The sequence below is a fragment of the Pelobates fuscus genome, chromosome 6, assembly GCF_036172605.1.
Source record: "Pelobates fuscus isolate aPelFus1 chromosome 6, aPelFus1.pri, whole genome shotgun sequence".
In the NCBI taxonomy this organism is placed as follows: Eukaryota; Metazoa; Chordata; class Amphibia; order Anura; family Pelobatidae; genus Pelobates; species Pelobates fuscus.
The window spans coordinates 299,276,399-299,298,212 of NC_086322.1; the positions used below are offsets into that span (position 1 = coordinate 299,276,399).

General features: G+C 31.0%; 1 protein-coding gene across 2 annotated transcripts in view; it reads right to left on the reverse strand.

Moving 5' to 3' along the window:
* The window catches only part of SS18L1 (SS18L1 subunit of BAF chromatin remodeling complex), a 39,659-nt gene extending 18,010 nt beyond the window's left edge, over window positions 1–21,649 (reverse strand). Inside the window, exon 1 of one of the 2 annotated variants that reach the window (XM_063459604.1) lies at window positions 21,508–21,649. In XM_063459604.1, coding sequence (XP_063315674.1) covers window positions 21,508–21,576 — 69 coding nt within the window. In that variant the 5' untranslated portion in view covers window positions 21,577–21,649. The remainder of the gene's footprint in view (window positions 1–21,507) is intronic. The other variant, XM_063459605.1, reaches the window with a different exon arrangement.
* Between the last annotated feature and the right edge of the window lie 165 nt (window positions 21,650–21,814).

Here is a 21,814-nt window from a genome sequence, read left to right on the forward strand (position 1 = left end):
CTGTATTATAGTATGTATTATAGCTGGCAGTGCCCTGTATTATAGTATGTATTATGGCTGGCAGTGCCCTGTATTATAGTATGTATTATGGCTGGCAGTGCCCTGTATTATAGTATGTATTATGGCTGGCAGTGCCCTGTATTATAGTATGTATTATGGCTGGCAGTGCCCTGTATTATAGTATGTATTATAGCTGGCAGTGCCTTGTATTATAGTATGTATTATAGCTGGCAGTGCCCTGTATTATAGTATGTATTATGGCTGGCAGTGCCCTGTATTATAGTATGTATTATGGCTGGCAGTGCCCTGTATTATAGTATGTATTATAGCTGGCAGTGCCCTGTATTATAGTATGTATTATAGCTGGCAGTGCCCTGTATTATAGTATGTATTATGGCTGGCAGTACCCTGTATTATAGTATGTATTATGGCTGGCAGTGCCCTGTATTATAGTATGTATTATGGCAGACAGTGCCTTGTATTATAGTATGTATTATGGCTGGCAGTGCCCTGTATTATAGTATGTATTATGGCTGGCAGTGCCCTGTATTATAGTATGTATTATGGCTGGCAGTGTCTGGTATTATAGTATGTATTATAGCTGGCAGTGCCCTGTATTATAGTATGTATTATGGCTGGCAGTGCCTGGTATTATAGTATATATTATAGCTGGCAGTGCCCTGTATTATAATATGTATTATGGCTGGCAGTGCCTTGTATTATAGTATATATTATAGCTGGCAGTGCCCTGTATTATAGTATGTATTATGGCTGGCAGTGCCCTGTATTATAGTATGTATTATGGCTGGCAGTGCCTGGTATTATAGTATGTATTATAGCTGGCAGCGCCCTGTATTTTAGTATGTATTATGGCTGGCAGTGCTCTGTATTATAGTATGTATTATGGCTGGCAGTGCCCTGTATTATAGTATGTATTATAGCTGGCAGTGCCTTGTATTATAGTATGTATTATAGCTGGCAGTGCCCTGTATTATAGCTGGCAGTGCCCTGTATTATAGTATGTATTATGGCTGGCAGTGCCCTGTATTATAGTATGTATTATGGCTGGCAGTGCTCTGTATTATAGTATGTATTATGGCTGGCAGTACCCTGTATTATAGTATGTATTATGGCTGGCAGTGCCCTGTATTATAGTATGTATTATGGCTGGCAGTGCCCTGTATTATAGTATGTATTATAGCTGGCAGTGCCCTGTATTATAGTATGTATTATAGCTGGCAGTGCCTTGTATTATAGTATGTATTATGGCTGGCAGTGCCCTGTATTATAGTATGTATTATGGCTGGCAGTGCCCTGTATTATAGTATGTATTATAGCTGGCAGTGCCTTGTATTATAGTATGTATTATAGCTGGCAGTGCCCTGTATTATAGTATGTATTATAGCTGGCAGTGCCCTGTATTATAGTATGTATTATGGCTGGCAGTGCCCTGTATTATAGTATGTATTATGGCTGGCAGTGCCCTGTATTATAGTATGTATTATAGCTGGCAGTGCCCTGTATTATAGTATGTATTATAGCTGGCAGTGCCTTGTATTATAGTATGTATTATAGCTGGCAGTGCCCTGTATTATAGTATGTATTATAGCTGACAGTTCCCTGTATTATAGTATGTATTATGGCTGGCAGTGCCCTGTATTATAGTATGTATTATAGCTGGCAGTGCCCTGTATTATAGTATGTATTATAGCTGGCAGTACCCTGTATTATAGTATGTATTATGGCTGGCAGTGCCCTGTATTATAATATGTATTATGGCTGGCAGTGCCCTGTATTATAGTATGTATTATGGCTGGCAGTGCCCTGTATTATAGTATGTATTATAGCTGGCAGTGCCCTGTATTATAGTATGTATTATGGCTGGCAGTGCCCTGTATTATAGTATGTATTATGGCTGGCAGTGCCCTGTGTTATAGTATGTATTATGGCTGGCAGTGCCCTGTATTATAGTATGTATTATGGCTGGCAGTGCCCTGTATTATAGTATGTATTATAGCTGGCAGTGCCCTGTATTATATTATGTATTATGGCTGGCAGTGCCCTGTATTATAGTATGTATTATGGCTGGCAGTGCCCTGTATTATAGTATGTATTATAGCTGGCAGTACCCTGTATTATAGTATGTATTATAGCTGGCAGTGCCCTGTATTATAGTATGTATTATGGCTGGCAGTGCCCTGTATTATAGTATGTATTATAGCTGGCAGTGCCCTGTATTATAGTATGTATTATGGCTGGCAGTGCCCTGTATTATAGTATGTATTATGGCTGGCAGTGTCCTGTATTATAGTATGTATTATAGCTGGCAGTGCCCTGTATTATAGTATGTATTATAGCTGGCAGTGCCCTGTATTATAGTATGTATTATGGCTGGCAGTGCCCTGTATTATAGTATGTATTATAGCTGGCAGTGCCTTGTATTATAGTATGTATTATAGCTGGCAGTGCCCTGTATTATAGTATGTATTATAGCTGGCAGTGCCCTGTATTATAGTATGTATTATGGCTGGCAGTGCCCTGTATTATAGTATGTATTATAGCTGGCAGTGCCTTGTATTATAGTATGTATTATGGCTGGCAGTGCCCTGTATTATAGTATGTATTATGGCTGGCAGTGCCCTGTATTATAGTATGTATTATAGCTGGCAGTGCCTTGTATTATAGTATGTATTATAGCTGGCAGTGCCCTGTATTATAGTATGTATTATGGCTGGCAGTGCCCTGTATTATAGTATGTATTATAGCTGGCAGTGCCCTGTATTATAGTATGTATTATGGCTGGCAGTGCCCTGTATTATAGTATGTATTATGGCTGGCAGTGCCCTGTATTATAGTATGTATTATGGCTGGCAGTGCCCTGTATTATAGTATGTATTATGGCTGGCAGTGCCCTGTATTATAGTATGTATTATAGCTGGCAGTGCCTTGTATTATAGTATGTATTATAGCTGGCAGTGCCCTGTATTATAGTATGTATTATGGCTGGCAGTGCCCTGTATTATAGTATGTATTATGGCTGGCAGTGCCCTGTATTATAGTATGTATTATAGCTGGCAGTACCCTGTATTATAGTATGTATTATAGCTGGCAGTGCCCTGTATTATAGTATGTATTATAGCTGGCAGTGCCCTGTATTATAGTATGTATTATGGCTGGCAGTACCCTGTATTATAGTATGTATTATGGCTGGCAGTGCCCTGTATTATAGTATGTATTATGGCAGACAGTGCCTTGTATTATAGTATGTATTATGGCTGGCAGTGCCCTGTATTATAGTATGTATTATGGCTGGCAGTGCCCTGTATTATAGTATGTATTATGGCTGGCAGTGTCTGGTATTATAGTATGTATTATAGCTGGCAGTGCCCTGTATTATAGTATGTATTATGGCTGGCAGTGCCTTGTATTATAGTATATATTATAGCTGGCAGTGCCCTGTATTATAATATGTATTATGGCTGGCAGTGCCTTGTATTATAGTATATATTATAGCTGGCAGTGCCCTGTATTATAGTATGTATTATGGCTGGCAGTGCCCTGTATTATAGTATGTATTATGGCTGGCAGTGCCTGGTATTATAGTATGTATTATAGCTGGCAGTGCCCTGTATTTTAGTATGTATTATGGCTGGCAGTGCTCTGTATTATAGTATGTATTATGGCTGGCAGTGCCCTGTATTATAGTATGTATTATAGCTGGCAGTGCCTTGTATTATAGTATGTATTATAGCTGGCAGTGCCCTGTATTATAGCTGGCAGTGCCCTGTATTATAGTATGTATTATGGCTGGCAGTGCCCTGTATTATAGTATGTATTATGGCTGGCAGTGCTCTGTATTATAGTATGTATTATGGCTGGCAGTACCCTGTATTATAGTATGTATTATGGCTGGCAGTGCCCTGTATTATAGTATGTATTATGGCTGGCAGTGCTCTGTATTATAGTATGTATTATAGCTGGCAGTGCCCTGTATTATAGTATGTATTATAGCTGGCAGTGCCTTGTATTATAGTATGTATTATGGCTGGCAGTGCCCTGTATTATAGTATGTATTATGGCTGGCAGTGCCCTGTATTATAATATGTATTATAGCTGGCAGTGCCTTGTATTATAGTATGTATTATAGCTGGCAGTGCCCTGTATTATAGTATGTATTATAGCTGGCAGTGCCCTGTATTATAGTATGTATTATGGCTGGCAGTGCCCTGTATTATAGTATGTATTATGGCTGGCAGTGCCCTGTATTATAGTATGTATTATAGCTGGCAGTGCCTTGTATTATAGTATGTATTATAGCTGGCAGTGCCCTGTATTATAGTATGTATTATAGCTGACAGTTCCCTGTATTATAGTATGTATTATGGCTGGCAGTGCCCTGTATTATAGTATGTATTATAGCTGGCAGTGCCCTGTATTATAGTATGTATTATAGCTGGCAGTACCCTGTATTATAGTATGTATTATGGCTGGCAGTGCCCTGTATTATAATATGTATTATGGCTGGCAGTGCCCTGTATTATAGTATGTATTATGGCTGGCAGTGCCCTGTATTATAGTATGTATTATAGCTGGCAGTGCCCTGTATTATAGTATGTATTATGGCTGGCAGTGCCCTGTATTATAGTATGTATTATAGCTGGCAGTGCCCTGTATTATATTATGTATTATGGCTGGCAGTGCCCTGTATTATAGTATGTATTATGGCTGGCAGTGCCCTGTATTATAGTATGTATTATAGCTGGCAGTACCCTGTATTATAGTATGTATTATAGCTGGCAGTGCCCTGTATTATAGTATGTATTATGGCTGGCAGTGCCCTGTATTATAGTATGTATTATAGCTGGCAGTGCCCTGTATTATAGTATGTATTATGGCTGGCAGTGCCCTGTATTATAGTATGTATTATGGCTGGCAGTGTCCTGTATTATAGTATGTATTATAGCTGGCAGTGCCCTGTATTATAGTATGTATTATAGCTGGCAGTGCCCTGTATTATAGTATGTATTATGGCTGGCAGTGCCCTGTATTATAGTATGTATTATAGCTGGCAGTGCCTTGTATTATAGTATGTATTATAGCTGGCAGTGCCCTGTATTATAGTATGTATTATAGCTGGCAGTGCCCTGTATTATAGTATGTATTATGGCTGGCAGTGCCCTGTATTATAGTATGTATTATGGCTGGCAGTGCCCTGTATTATAGTATGTATTATGGCTGGCAGTGCCCTGTGTTATAGTATGTATTATGGCTGGCAGTGGTCTGTATTATAGTATGTATTATGGCTGGCAGTGCCCTGTATTATAGTATGTATTATAGCTGGCAGTGCCTTGTATTATAGTATGTATTATAGCTGGCAGTACCCTGTATTATAGTATGTATTATAGCTGGCAGTACCCTGTATTATAGTAGGTATTATGGCTGGCAGTGCCCTGTGTTATAGTATGTATTATGGCTGGCAGTGCCCTGTATTATAGTATGTATTATAGCTGGCAGTACCCTGTATTATAGTATGTATTATGGCTGGCAGTGCCCTGTATTATAGTATGTATTATGGCTGGCAGTGCCCTGTATTATAGTATGTATTATAGCTGGCAATGCCCTGTATTATAGTATGTATTATGGCTGGCAGTGCCCTGTATTATAGTATGTATTATAACTGGCAGTGCCCTGTGTTATAGTATGTATTATAGCTGGCAGTACCCTGTATTATAGTATGTATTACGGCTGGCAGTGCCCTGTATTATAGTATGTATTATGGCTGGCAGTGCCCTGTATTATACCCTGTATTATGGCTGGCAGTGCCCTGTGTTATAGTATGTATTATAGCTGGCAGTACCCTGTATTATAGTATGTATTATGGCTGGCAGTGCCCTGTATTATAGTATGTATTATGGCTGGCAGTGCCCTGATATTATTATATATTATATTATTATTATACATTGTATTATCATTGTATTATATTATACCCTGTATTATGGTGGCAGTGCCCTGATATTATTATATATTATATTATATTATACATTGTATTATCATTGTATTATATTATACCCTGTATTATGGTGGCAGTGCCCTGATATTATTATATATTATATTATATTATACATTGTATTATCATTGTATTATATTATACCCTGTATTATGGTGGCAGTGCCCTGATATTATTATATTATACATTGTATTATATTAGTATACCCTGTGTTATGGTGGCAGTGCCCTGATATTATTATATATTATATTATTATTATACATTGTATTATATTATATTATACCCTGTATTATGGTGGCAGTGCCCTGTATTATATTATATATTATATAATTATTATACATTGTATTACAGTATATATTATGGTGGCAGTGCCCTGATATTATTATATATTATATTATATATTATACCCTGTATTATGGTGGCAGTGCCCTGATATTATTATATATTATTTTATTATTATACATTGTATTATATTATTATACCCTGTGTTATGGTGGCAGTGCCCTGTATTATATATTATATTATATTATACATTGTATTATATATTATACCCTGTATTATGGTGGCAGTGCCCTGTATTATATATTATATTATATTATTATACCCTGTGTTATGGTGGCAGTGCCCTGATATTATTATATATTATATTATACATTGTATTATATGATATTATACCCCATGTTATGGTGGCAGTGCCCTGATATTATTATATATTATATTATTATTATACATTGTATTATATTATATATTATACCCTGTATTATGGTGGCAGTGCCCTGTATTATATATTATATTATTATTATACATTGTATTATATGATATTATACCCTGTATTATGGTGGCAGTGCCCTGTATTATATATTATATTATTATTATACATTGTATTATATGATATTATACCCTGTATTATGGTGGCAGTGCCCTGATATTATTATATATTATATTATTATATTATATATTGTATTATATTATTATACCCTGTGTAATGGTGGCAGTGCCCTGTATTATATATTATATTATACATTGTATTATATATATTATACCCTGTATTATGGTGGCAGTGCCCTGTATTATAGTATGTATTATAGCTGGCAGTGCCCTGTATTATAGTATGTATTATAGCTGGCAGTGCCCTGTATTATAGTATGTATTATGGCTGGCAGTACCCTGTATTATAGTATGTATTATGGCTGGCAGTACCCTGTATTATAGTATGTATTATGGCTGGCAGTGCCCTGTATTATAGTATGTATTATAGCTGGCAGTGCCCTGTATTATAGTATGTATTATGGCTGGCAGTGCCCTGTATTATAGTATGTATTATAGCTGGCAGTGCCCTGTATTATAGTATGTATTATGGCTGGCAGTGCCCTGTATTATAGTATGTATTATGGCTGGCAGTGCCCTGTATTATAGTATGTATTATGGCTGGCAGTACCCTGTATTATAGTATGTATTATAGCTGGCAGTGCCCTGTATTATAGTATGTATTATGGCTGGCAGTGCCCTGTATTATAGTATGTATTATAGCTGGCAGTGCCCTGTATTATAGTATGTATTATAGCTGGCAGTGCCTTGTATTATAGTATGTATTATAGCTGGCAGTGCCCTGTATTATAGTATGTATTATAGCTGGCAGTGCCCTGTATTATAGTATGTATTATGGCTGGCAGTGCCCTGTATTATAGTATGTATTATGGCTGGCAGTGCCCTGTATTATAGTATGTATTATAACTGGCAGTGCCCTGTGTTATAGTATGTATTATAGCTGGCAGTACCCTGTATTATAGTATGTATTACGGCTGGCAGTGCCCTGTATTATAGTATGTATTATGGCTGGCAGTGCCCTGTATTATACCCTGTATTATGGCTGGCAGTGCCCTGTGTTATAGTATGTATTATAGCTGGCAGTACCCTGTATTATAGTATGTATTATATATATATTATATTATTATTATTATACATTGTATTACATTATATATTATGGTGGCAGTGCCCTGATATTATTATATATTATATTATTATTATACATTGTATTATATTATATTATACCCTGTATTATGGTGGCAGTGCCCTGATATTATTATATATTATCTCATACATTGTATTATATTATATTATACCCTGTATTATGGTGGCAGTGCCCTGATATTATTATATATTATATTATATTATACATTGTATTATCATTGTATTATATTATACCCTGTATTATGGTGGCAGTGCCCTGATATTATTATATTATACATTGTATTATATTAGTATACCCTGTGTTATGGTGGCAGTGCCCTGATATTATATATTATATTATATTATTATTATACATTGTATTATATTATATTATACCCTGTATTATGGTGGCAGTGCCCTGTATTATATTATATATTATATAATTATTATACATTGTATTACAGTATATATTATGGTGGCAGTGCCCTGATATTATTATATATTATATTATATATTATACCCTGTATTATGGTGGCAGTGCCCTGATATTATTATATATTATTTTATTATTATACATTGTATTATATTATTATACCCTGTGTTATGGTGGCAGTGCCCTGTATTATATATTATATTATATTATACATTGTATTATATATTATACCCTGTATTATGGTGGCAGTGCCCTGTATTATATATTATATTATATTATTATACCCTGTGTTATGGTGGCAGTGCCCTGATATTATTATATATTATATTATACATTGTATTATATGATATTATACCCCATGTTATGGTGGCAGTGCCCTGATATTATTATATATTATATTATTATTATACATTGTATTATATTATATATTATACCCTGTATTATGGTGGCAGTGCCCTGTATTATATATTATATTATTATTATACATTGTATTATATGATATTATACCCTGTATTATGGTGGCAGTGCCCTGTATTATATATTATATTATTATTATACATTGTATTATATGATATTATACCCTGTATTATGGTGGCAGTGCCCTGATATTATTATATATTATATTATTATATTATATATTGTATTATATTATTATACCCTGTATTATGGTGGCAGTGCCCTGATATTATTATATATTATATTATTATATTATATATTGTATTATATATATTATACCCTGTATTATGGTGGCAGTGCCCTGTATTATATTATATAATTATTATACATTGTATTACAGTATATATTATGGTGGCAGTGCCCTGATATTATATTATATTATTATTATACATTGTATTATATTATATTATACCCTGTATTATGGTGGCAGTGCCCTGTATTATATTATATAATTATTATACATTGTATTACAGTATATATTATGGTGGCAGTGCCCTGATATTATTATATATTATATTATATTATTATTATACATTGTATTATATTATATTATACCCTGTATTATGGTGGCAGTGCCCTGTATTATATTATATATTATATAATTATTATACATTGTATTACAGTATATATTATGGTGGCAGTGCCCTGATATTATATATTATTTTATTATTATACATTGTATTATATTATTATACCCTGTGTTATGGTGGCAGTGCCCTGATATTATATATTATTTTATTATTATACATTGTATTATATTATTATACCCTGTATTATGGTGGCAGTGCCCTGTATTATATATTATATTATATTATACATTGTATTATATATTATACCCTGTATTATGGTGGCAGTGCCCTGTATTATATATTATATTATATTATTATACCCCGTGTTATGGTGGCAGTGCCCTAATATTATTATATATTATATTATACATTGTATTATATTATACCCTGTGTTATGGTGGCAGTGCCCTGATATTATTATATATTATATTATACATTGTATATTATACCCTGTGTTATGGTGGCAGTGCCCTGTATTATATTATATTATTATACCCTGTATTATATATTATTCCCTGTATTATATATTATATATTCTACCCTGTATTATGGTGGCAGTGCCCTGTATTATATATTATATTATTATTATACATTTTATTATATTATATTATACCCTGTGTTATGGTGGCAGTGCCCTGTATTATATATTATATTATTATTATACATTGTATTATATGATATTATACCCTGTGTTATGGTGGCAGTGCCCTGATATTATTATATATTATATTATTATACATTGTAATACAGTATATATTATGGTGGCAGTGCCCTAATATTATTATATTATTATTATACATTGTATTATATTATATATTATACCCTGTATTATGGTGGCAGTGCCCTGTATTATATATTATATTATTATTATACATTGTATTATATGATATTATACCCTGTATTATGGTGGCAGTGCCCTGTATTATATATTATATTATTATTATTATACATTGTATTATATGATATTATACCCTGTATTATGGTGGCAGTGCCCTGATATTATTATATATTATACATTGTATTATATTATTATATTATATTATACATTGTATTATATTATTATACTCTGTATTATGGTGGCAGTGCCCTGTATTATATATTATACCCTGTATTATGGTGGCAGTGCCCTGATATTATTATATTATTATTATACATTGTATTATATTATATATTATACCCTGTGTTATGGTGGCAGTGCCCTGATATTATTATATATTATATTATATTATTATACCCTGTATTATGGTGGCAGTGCCCTGTATTATTATTTATTATAATCTATTATACATTGTATTATATTATATATTATACCCTGTATTATATATTATAATATTATTATACATTGTATTATATGATATTATACCCTGTATTATGGTGGCAGTGCCCTGATATTATTATATATTATATTATTATACATTGAAATACAGTATATATTATGGTGGCAGTGCCCTGATATTATTATATATTATATTATTATTATACATTGTATTATATTATATATTATACCTTGTATTATGGTGGCAGTGCCCTGTATTATATATTATATTATTATTATACATTGTATTAGATGATATTATACCCTGTATTATGGTGGCAGTGCCCTGTATTATATATTATATTATTATTATACATTGTATTATATGATATTATACCCTGTATTATGGTGGCAGTGCCCTGATATTATTACATATTATATTATATATTGTATTATATTATTATACCCTGTATTATGGTGGCAGTGCCCTGTATTATATATTATATTATTATTATACATTGTATTATATTATATATTATACCCTGTATTATGGTGGCAGTGCCCTGATATTATTATATTATACATTGTATTATATTATTATACCCTGTGTTATGGTGGCAGTGCCCTGTATTATATATTATACATTGTATTATATATATATTATACCCTGTATTATGGTGGCAGTGCCCTGTATTATATTATATAATTATTATACATTGTATTACAGTATATATTATGGTGGCAGTGCCCTGATATTATTATATATTATATTATATTATTATTATACATTGTATTATATTATATTATACCCTGTATTATGGTGGCAGTGCCCTGTATTATATTATATAATTATTATACATTGTATTACAGTATATATTATGGTGGCAGTGCCCTGATATTATTATATATTATATTATATTATTATTATACATTGTATTATATTATATTATACCCTGTATTATGGTGGCAGTGCCCTGTATTATATTATATATTATATAATTATTATACATTGTATTACAGTATATATTATGGTGGCAGTGCCCTGATATTATTATATATTATATTATATATTATACCCTGTATTATGGTGGCAGTGCCCTGTATTATATTATATATTATATAATTATTATACATTGTATTACAGTATATATTATGGTGGCAGTGCCCTGATATTATTATATATTATATTATATATTATACCCTGTATTATGGTGGCAGTGCCCTGATATTATTATATATTATTTTATTATTATACATTGTATTATATTATTATACCCTGTGTTATGGTGGCAGTGCCCTGTATTATATATTATATTATATTATACATTGTATTATATATTATACCCTGTATTATGGTGGCAGTGCCCTGTATTATATATTATATTATATTATTATACCCTGTGTTATGGTGGCAGTGCCCTGATATTATTATATATTATATTATACATTGTATTATATGATATTATACCCCGTGTTATGGTGGCAGTGCCCTGATATTATTATATATTATATTATACATTGTATTATATTATACCCTGTGTTATGGTGGCAGTGCCCTGATATTATTATATATTATATTATACATTGTATATTATACCCTGTATTATGGTGGCAGTGCCCTGTATTATATTATATTATTATACCCTGTATTATATATTATTCCCTGTATTATATATTATATATTCTACCCTGTATTATGGTGGCAGTGCCCTGTATTATATATTATATTATTATTATACATTGTATTATATTATATTATACCCTGTGTTATGGTGGCAGTGCCCTGTATTATATATTATATTATTATTATACATTGTATTATATGATATTATACCCTGTGTTATGGTGGCAGTGCCCTGATATTATTATATATTATATTATTATACATTGTAATACAGTATATATTATGGTGGCAGTGCCCTGATATTATTATATATTATATTATTATTATACATTGTATTATATTATATATTATACCCTGTATTATGGTGGCAGTGCCCTGTATTATATATTATATTATTATTATACATTGTATTATATGATATTATACCCTGTATTATGGTGGCAGTGCCCTGTATTATATATTATATTATTATTATTATACATTGTATTATATGATATTATACCCTGTATTATGGTGGCAGTGCCCTGATATTATTATATATTATACATTGTATTATATTATTATATTATATTATACATTGTATTATATTATTATACTCTGTATTATGGTGGCAGTGCCCTGTATTATATATTATATTATACCCTGTATTATGGTGGCAGTGCCCTGATATTATTATATATTATACATTGTATTATATTATATATTATACCCTGTCTTATGGTGGCAGTGCCCTGATATTATTATATATTATATTATATTATATTATTATACCCTGTATTATGGTGGCAGTGCCCTGTATTATTATTTATTATAATCTATTATACATTGTATTATATTATATATTATACCCTGTATTATATATTATAATATTATTATACATTGTATTATATGATATTATACCCTGTATTATGGTGGCAGTGCCCTGATATTATTATATATTATATTATATTATTATACCCTGTATTATGGTGGCAGTGCCCTGTATTATATATTATATTATTATTATACATTGTATTATATTATATATTATACCCTGTATTATGGTGGCAGTGCCCTGATATTATTATATTATTATTATACATTGTATTATATTATATATTATACCCTGTGTTATGGTGGCAGTGCCCTGATATTATTATATATTAGATTAGATTATTATACCCTGTATTATGGTGGCAGTGCCCTGTATTATTATTTATTATATTATTATACATTGTATTATATTATATTATTATACCCTGTATTATGGTGGCAGTGCCCTGTATTATTATTTATTATACATTGTATTATATTATTATACCCTGTGTTATGGTGGCAGTGCCCTGATATTATTATATTATTATTATACATTGTATTATATTATATTATTATACCCTGTATTATGGTGGCAGTGCCCTGTATTATTATTTATTATATTATTATTATACATTGTATTATATTATTATACCCTGTGTTATGGTGGCAGTGCCCTGTAATATATATTATATTATTATTATACATTGTATTATATTATATTATACCCTGTGTTATGGTGGCAGTGCCCTGATATTATTATATATTATTATTATACATTATATTATATTATTATACCCTGTGTTATGGTGGCAGTGCCCTAATATTATATTATATTATTATACATTGTATTATATATTATTATACCCTGTCTTATGGTGGCAGTGCCCTGTAATATATATATTATATTATTATTATATTATATTATACCCTGTGTTATGGTGGCAGTGCCCTGATATTATTATATATCATATTATTATACATTGTATTATATTATATATTGTATTATTATACCCTGTGTTATGGTGGCAGTGCCCTGATATTATTATATATTATATTATTATACATTGTATTATATTATATTATATAATTATACCCTGTGTTATGGTGGCAGTGCCCTGTATTATATATTATATTATTATTATACATTATATTATATTATTATACCCTGTATTATGGTGGCAGTGCCCTGTATTATATATTATATTATTATTATACATTATATTATATTATTATACCCTGTGTTATGGTGGCAGTGCCCTGATATTATTATATTTTATATTATTATACATTGTATTATATTATATATTGTATTATTATACCCTGTGTTATGGTGGCAGTGCCCTGATATTATTATATATTATATTATTATACATTGTATTATATTATATATTATATTATTATACCCTGTGTTATGGTGGCAGTGCCCTGTATTATATATTATATTATTATTATACATTATATTATATTATTATACCCTGTGTTATGGTGGCAGTGCCCTGATATTATTATATATTATTATTATACATTATATTATATTATTATACCCTGTATTATGGTGGCAGTGCCCTGATATTATTATATATTATTATTATACATTATATTATATTATTATACCCTGTGTTATGGTGGCAGTGCCCTGATATTATTATATATTATTATTATACATTATATTATATTATTATACCCTGTGTTATGGTGGCAGTGCCCTGATATTATTATATATTATATTATTATACATTGTATTATATTATATATTGTATTATTATACCCTGTGTTATGGTGGCAGTGCCCTGATATTATTATATATTATATTATTATACATTGTATTATATTATATATTATATTATTATACCCTGTGTTATGGTGGCAGTGCCCTGTATTATATATTATATTATTATTATACATTATATTATATTATTATACCCTGTGTTATGGTGGCAGTGCCCTGATATTATTATATATTATTATTATACATTATATTATATTATTATACCCTGTATTATGGTGGCAGTGCCCTGATATTATTATATATTATTATTATACATTATATTATATTATTATACCCTGTGTTATGGTGGCAGTGCCCTGATATTATTATATATTATTATTATACATTATATTATATTATTATACCCTGTGTTATGGTGGCAGTGCCCTGATATTATTATATATTATATTATACATTGTATTATATTATATTATTATACCCTGTGTTATGGTGGCAGTGCCCTGTATTATATATTATATTATTATTATACATTATATTATATTATTATACCCTGTGTTATGGTGGCAGTGCCCTGATATTATTATATATTATTATTATACATTATATTATATTATTATACCCTGTATTATGGTGGCAGTGCCCTGATATTATTATATATTATTATTATACATTATATTATATTATTATACCCTGTGTTATGGTGGCAGTGCCCTGATATTATTATATATTATTATTATACATTATATTATATTATTATACCCTGTGTTATGGTGGCAGTGCCCTGTATTATATATTATATTATACATTGTATTATATTATATTATTATACCCTGTGTTATGGTGGCAGTGCCCTGTATTATATATTATATTATTATTATACATTATATTATATTATTATACCCTGTGTTATGGTGGCAGTGCCCTGATATTATTATATATTATTATTATACATTATATTATATTATTATACCCTGTATTATGGTGGCAGTGCCCTGATATTATTATATATTATTATTATACATTATATTATATTATTATACCCTGTGTTATGGTGGCAGTGCCCTGATATTATTATATATTATTATTATACATTATATTATATTATTATACCCTGTATTATGGTGGCAGTGCCCTGATATTATTATATATTATTATTATACATTATATTATATTATTATACCCTGTGTTATGGTGGCAGTGCCCTGATATTATTATATATTATTATTATACATTATATTATATTATTATACCCTGTGTTATGGTGGCAGTGCCCTGATATTATTATATATTATTATTATTATACATTATATTATATTATTATACCCTGTATTATGGTGGCAGTGCCCTGATATTATTATATTATATTATTATTATACATTGTATTATATTATTATACCCTGTGTTATGGTGGCAGTGCCCTGATATTATTATATTATATTATTATTATTATTATACATTATATTATATTATTATACCCTGTGTTATGGTGGCAGTGCCCTGATATTATTATATATTATTATTATTATACATTATATTATATTATTATACCCTGTATTATGGTGGCAGTGCCCTGATATTATTATATATTATTATTATACATTATATTATATTATTATACCCTGTGTTATGGTGGCAGTGCCCTGATATTATTATATTATATTATTATTATACATTGTATTATATTATTATACCCTGTGTTATGGTGGCAGTGCCCTGTATTATATATTATATTATTATTATACATTATATTATATTATTATACCCTGTGTTATGGTGGCAGTGCCCTGATATTATTATATATTATTATTATTATACATTATATTATATTATTATACCCTGTGTTATGGTGGCAGTGCCCTGATATTATTATATATTATTATTATACATTATATTATATTATTATACCCTGTGTTATGGTGGCAGTGCCCTGATATTATTATATTATATTATTATACATTATATTATATTATTATACCCTGTGTTATGGTGGCAGTGCCCTGATATTATTATATATTATATTATACATTGTATTATATTATATTATTATACCCTGTGTTATGGTGGCAGTGCCCTGTATTATATATTATATTATTATTATACATTGTATTATATTATATTATTATACCCTGTGTTATGGTGGCAGTGCCCTGACATTATTATATATTATTATTATACATTATATTATATTATTATACCCTGTATTATGGTGGCAGTGCCCTGATATTATTATATATTATATTATACATTGTATTATATTATATTATTATACCCTGTGTTATGGTGGCAGTGCCCTGTATTATATATTATATTATTATTATGCATTATATTATATTATTATGGCAGCATGGCAAGTGTAATGGCCGGGGGAGGGACGGCCGCTCTCTCTCGGTCGCAACACACTCACAATCTGGCAAGGGCCCCTGTAACTCCCCCCCCCCCCCCCCTTTGGACCGGTGGGGGTTATCCCGGTCCCCACCAGCCCCCGACCCACAGCTCAGCAGGCTGGCGGACCTCTCCACAAACAAAGCAACATGGCCAGAGGGCCTCACAAAATGGCGCCTGAGCGGCAGCAATCAGCATGCACACAAGCCCCCCTCCAGGGCACTAACCCTGTGGACCACCTTATGGCACGGCTTGACAGGCTCTTCCAGAGGTTCTGGGAACGCCTAGAAAGCCGCAATAAACATGAGCAGACGCAGCACGGGACAGTGGCACAAGATGTCAGTGGGGGACAGGAGAGGGGGTCACCACGTGGCAAGCCTCACGGAACAAGCTACACAGACCGCGCCAAAAACCTTCCCAGGCCGAAGGCCACTAGGAGTAAACCTCCAAGGTACCTACCGCATCGCCGGAAGTCTGACCGCCGCTGGCGGCGACGTAACACCCAGGCTTCACGCAGCGCCCGACGCAGGGGAGACCCGGCCTCACCGAGAAACCGAGTCTGCGGACCGCAGGTACAGGCCTTCACTCCGACCTGGGGCTGGATGGCGGCCCACACAAGCCCGTACCACTCTACTCCCCAACTACTGCAACTACAGGCTACAACACCACCCCGCAGAGGGATCGGATGAAACTGGATGAACAGACCAGCTCGCAGATACTCCCGACTGTAAGCTGCACCCAGTAGGGGACACCATTTGGACTGACCCGTGTTGCATATCACATACCCACATGCATCTTTCACTGGTTGCCGCCTGACGGAGTCAGGATGAACTGGCGGACATTAACGCATGTACCGTAAGCCATGCCTTACCTAACCTACTATAAGTCTTGCTACTCACTACTCTCACGCTCAACCTGCTAGTGATACTACAAACGTCAAATTTTTACGCAGCAGTGAGTTACTAGATGTACCTACATATATTCTCACCATTTCTCTTGCTGATATAAGCAAATGTTATAAGCGAAGGTTATATGCCTTGTTATAAGGATAGGCTTACTGAGTACATACATTACAGCTACTAAAGCGACTACAACAACGAGCCAGCTAGTATGAACCTACACATTTAGATCTAATTACTTTCCATAACTAGTCTAGCAACGACAAGCTCTGATTGTTTTTCATTTGTTTTACACTTGTTTACTTAATCTAACTCTTGACGATACAATCGTTTAGTTCAAACTACCTTCATAATTGCTACTTTATGCGTGTTATTAACTTTTTTGTAATCTAAAATATAAAATGAGGCTGCCATTCGAAGGAGATGTACTACTGTGTTAAAGTGATCCCACTCTGTACAAATACTGTGCATCCCCTCTTCTCTATTATGTATCCCATTTAACTCCTGCCTCAATAAAAGAAAGATTGACAAAAAAAAAAAAAAAAAAATATTATATTATTATACCCTGTGTTATGGTGGCAGTGCCCTGTATTATATATTAATTATATTATTATACCCTGTGTTATGGTGGCAGTGCCCTGATATTATTATATATTATTATTATGCATTATATTATATTATTATACCCTGTGTTATGGTGGCAGTGCCCTGTATTATATATTATATTATTATTATACATTATATTATATTATTATACCCTGTGTTATGGTGGCAGTGCCCTGATATTATAATATATTATTATTATACATTATATTATATTATTATACCCTGTATTATGGTGGCAGTGCCCTGATATTATTATATATTATATTATACATTATATTATATTATTATACCCTGTATTATGGTGGCAGTGCCCTGTATTATATATTATATTATTATTATACATTATATTATATTATTATACCCTGTGTTATGGTGGCAGTGCCCTGATATTATTATATATTATTATTATGCATTATATTATATTATTATACCCTGTGTTATGGTGGCAGTGCCCTGTATTATATATTATAGTATTATTATGCATTATATTATATTATTATACCCTGTGTTATGGTGGCAGTGCCCTGATATTATTATATATTATTATTATACATTATATTATATTATTATACTCTGTGTTATGGTGGCAGTGCCCTGATATTATTATATATTATATTATTATACATTGTATTATATTATATTATTATACCCTGTGTTATGGTGGCAGTGCCCTGATATTATTATTATACATTGTATTATATTATATTATTATACCCTGTGTTATGGTGGCAGTGCCCTGTATTATATATTATATTATTATTATACATTATATTATATTATTATACCCTGTGTTATGGTGGCAGTGCCCTGATATTATTATATATTATTATTATATATTATATTATATTATTATACCCTGTGTTATGGTGGCAGTGCCCTGATATTATTATATATTATTATTATACATTATATTATATTATTATACCCTGTGTTATGGTGGCAGTGCCCTGATATTATTATATATTATTATTATACATTATATTATATATTATTATTATACCCTGTGTTATGGTGGCAGTGCCCTGATATTATTATACATTATTATTATACATTATATTATATTATTATACCCTGTGTTATGGTGGCAGTGCCCTGATATTATTATATATTATTATTATACATTATATTATATATTATTATTATACCCTGTGTTATGGTGGCAGTGCCCTGTATTATATATTATATTATTATTATACATTATATTATATTATTATACCCTGTGTTATGGTGGCAGTGCCCTGTATTATATATTATATTATTATTATACATTATATTATATTATTATACCCTGTGTTATGGTGGCAGTGCCCTGTATTATATATTATATTATTATTATACATTATATTATATTATTATACCCTGTGTTATGGTGGCAGTGACCTGTATTATATATTATATTATTATTATACATTATATTATATTATTATACCCTGTGTTATGGTGGCAGTGCCCTGATATTATTATATATTATTATTATACATTATATTATATTATTATACCCTGTGTTATGGTGGCAGTGCCCTGATATTATTATATATTATTATTATACATTATATTATATATTATTATTATACCCTGTGTTATGGTGGCAGTGCCCTGTATTATATATTATTATTATACATTATATTATATTATTATACCCTGTGTTATGGTGGCAGTGCCCTGATATTATTATATATTATTATTATACATTATATTATATATTATTATTATACCCTGTGTTATGGTGGCAGTGCCCTGTATTATATATTATATTATTATTATACATTATATTATATTATTATACCCTGTGTTATGGTGGCAGTGCCCTGTATTATATATTATATTATTATTATACATTATATTATATTATTATACCCTGTGTTATGGTGGCAGTGCCCTGTATTATATATTATATTATTATTATACATTATATTATATTATTATACCCTGTGTTATGGTGGCAGTGCCCTGATATTATTATATATTATATTATTATTATACATTATATTATATTATTATACCCTGTGTTATGGTGGCAGTGCCCTGATATTATTATATATTATTATTATACATTATATTATATATTATACCCTGTGTTATGGTGGCAGTGCCCTGATATTATTATATATTATTATTATACATTATATTATATTATTATACCCTGTGTTATGGTGGCAGTGCCCTGATATTATTATATATTGTATTATTATTATACATTATATTATATTATTATACCCTGTGTTATGGTGGCAGTGCCCTGATATTATTATATATTGTATTATTATTATACATTATATTATATATTATACCCTGTGTTATAGTGGCAGTGCCCTGATATTATTATATATTGTATTATTATTATACATTATATTATATTATTATACCCTGTGTTATGGTGGCAGTGCCCTGTATTATATATTATATTATTATTATACATTATATTATATTATTATACCCTGTGTTATGGTGGCAGTGCCCTGTATTATATATTATATTATTATTATACATTATATTATATTATTATACCCTGTGTTATGGTGGCAGTGCCCTGTATTATATATTGTATTATTATTATACATTATATTATATTATTATACCCTGTGTTATAGTGGCAGTGCCCTGTATTATATATTATATTATTATTATACATTATATTATATTATTATACCCTGTGTTATGGTGGCAGTGCCCTGTATTATATATTATATTATTATTATACATTATATTATATTATTATACCCTGTGTTATGGTGGCAGTGCCCTCCTCCCCTTACAATGAAGCTGTTGCTCCCACTGACAGCCTGGGCTGCCCATCTTTACCTTCTGGATGGTTTGCTGGGTCACCTCTCCTTTCCCCCTGGGCCTGGCTGAAGCAAAGGCCACAGACATGGTGCCTCCCGGGTGTCAGAGGGGATTAATTCTGAAATTATTATTATTATGGGAACCTTATTACTGGGACCTGCAGCAGACAGGGGGAGCGGGTGACAATGGTATAATCCAACCAGCGTGTTCTCTACTCTACGTCTAAGCAGTCTATATCTCCATCTAGTATAACATTTATCAATCGGTGCCAAATGGGTGTTAACGGTTTACTCTCTCTCTCTGTGGGAGAATAGGTGCCTTTAGT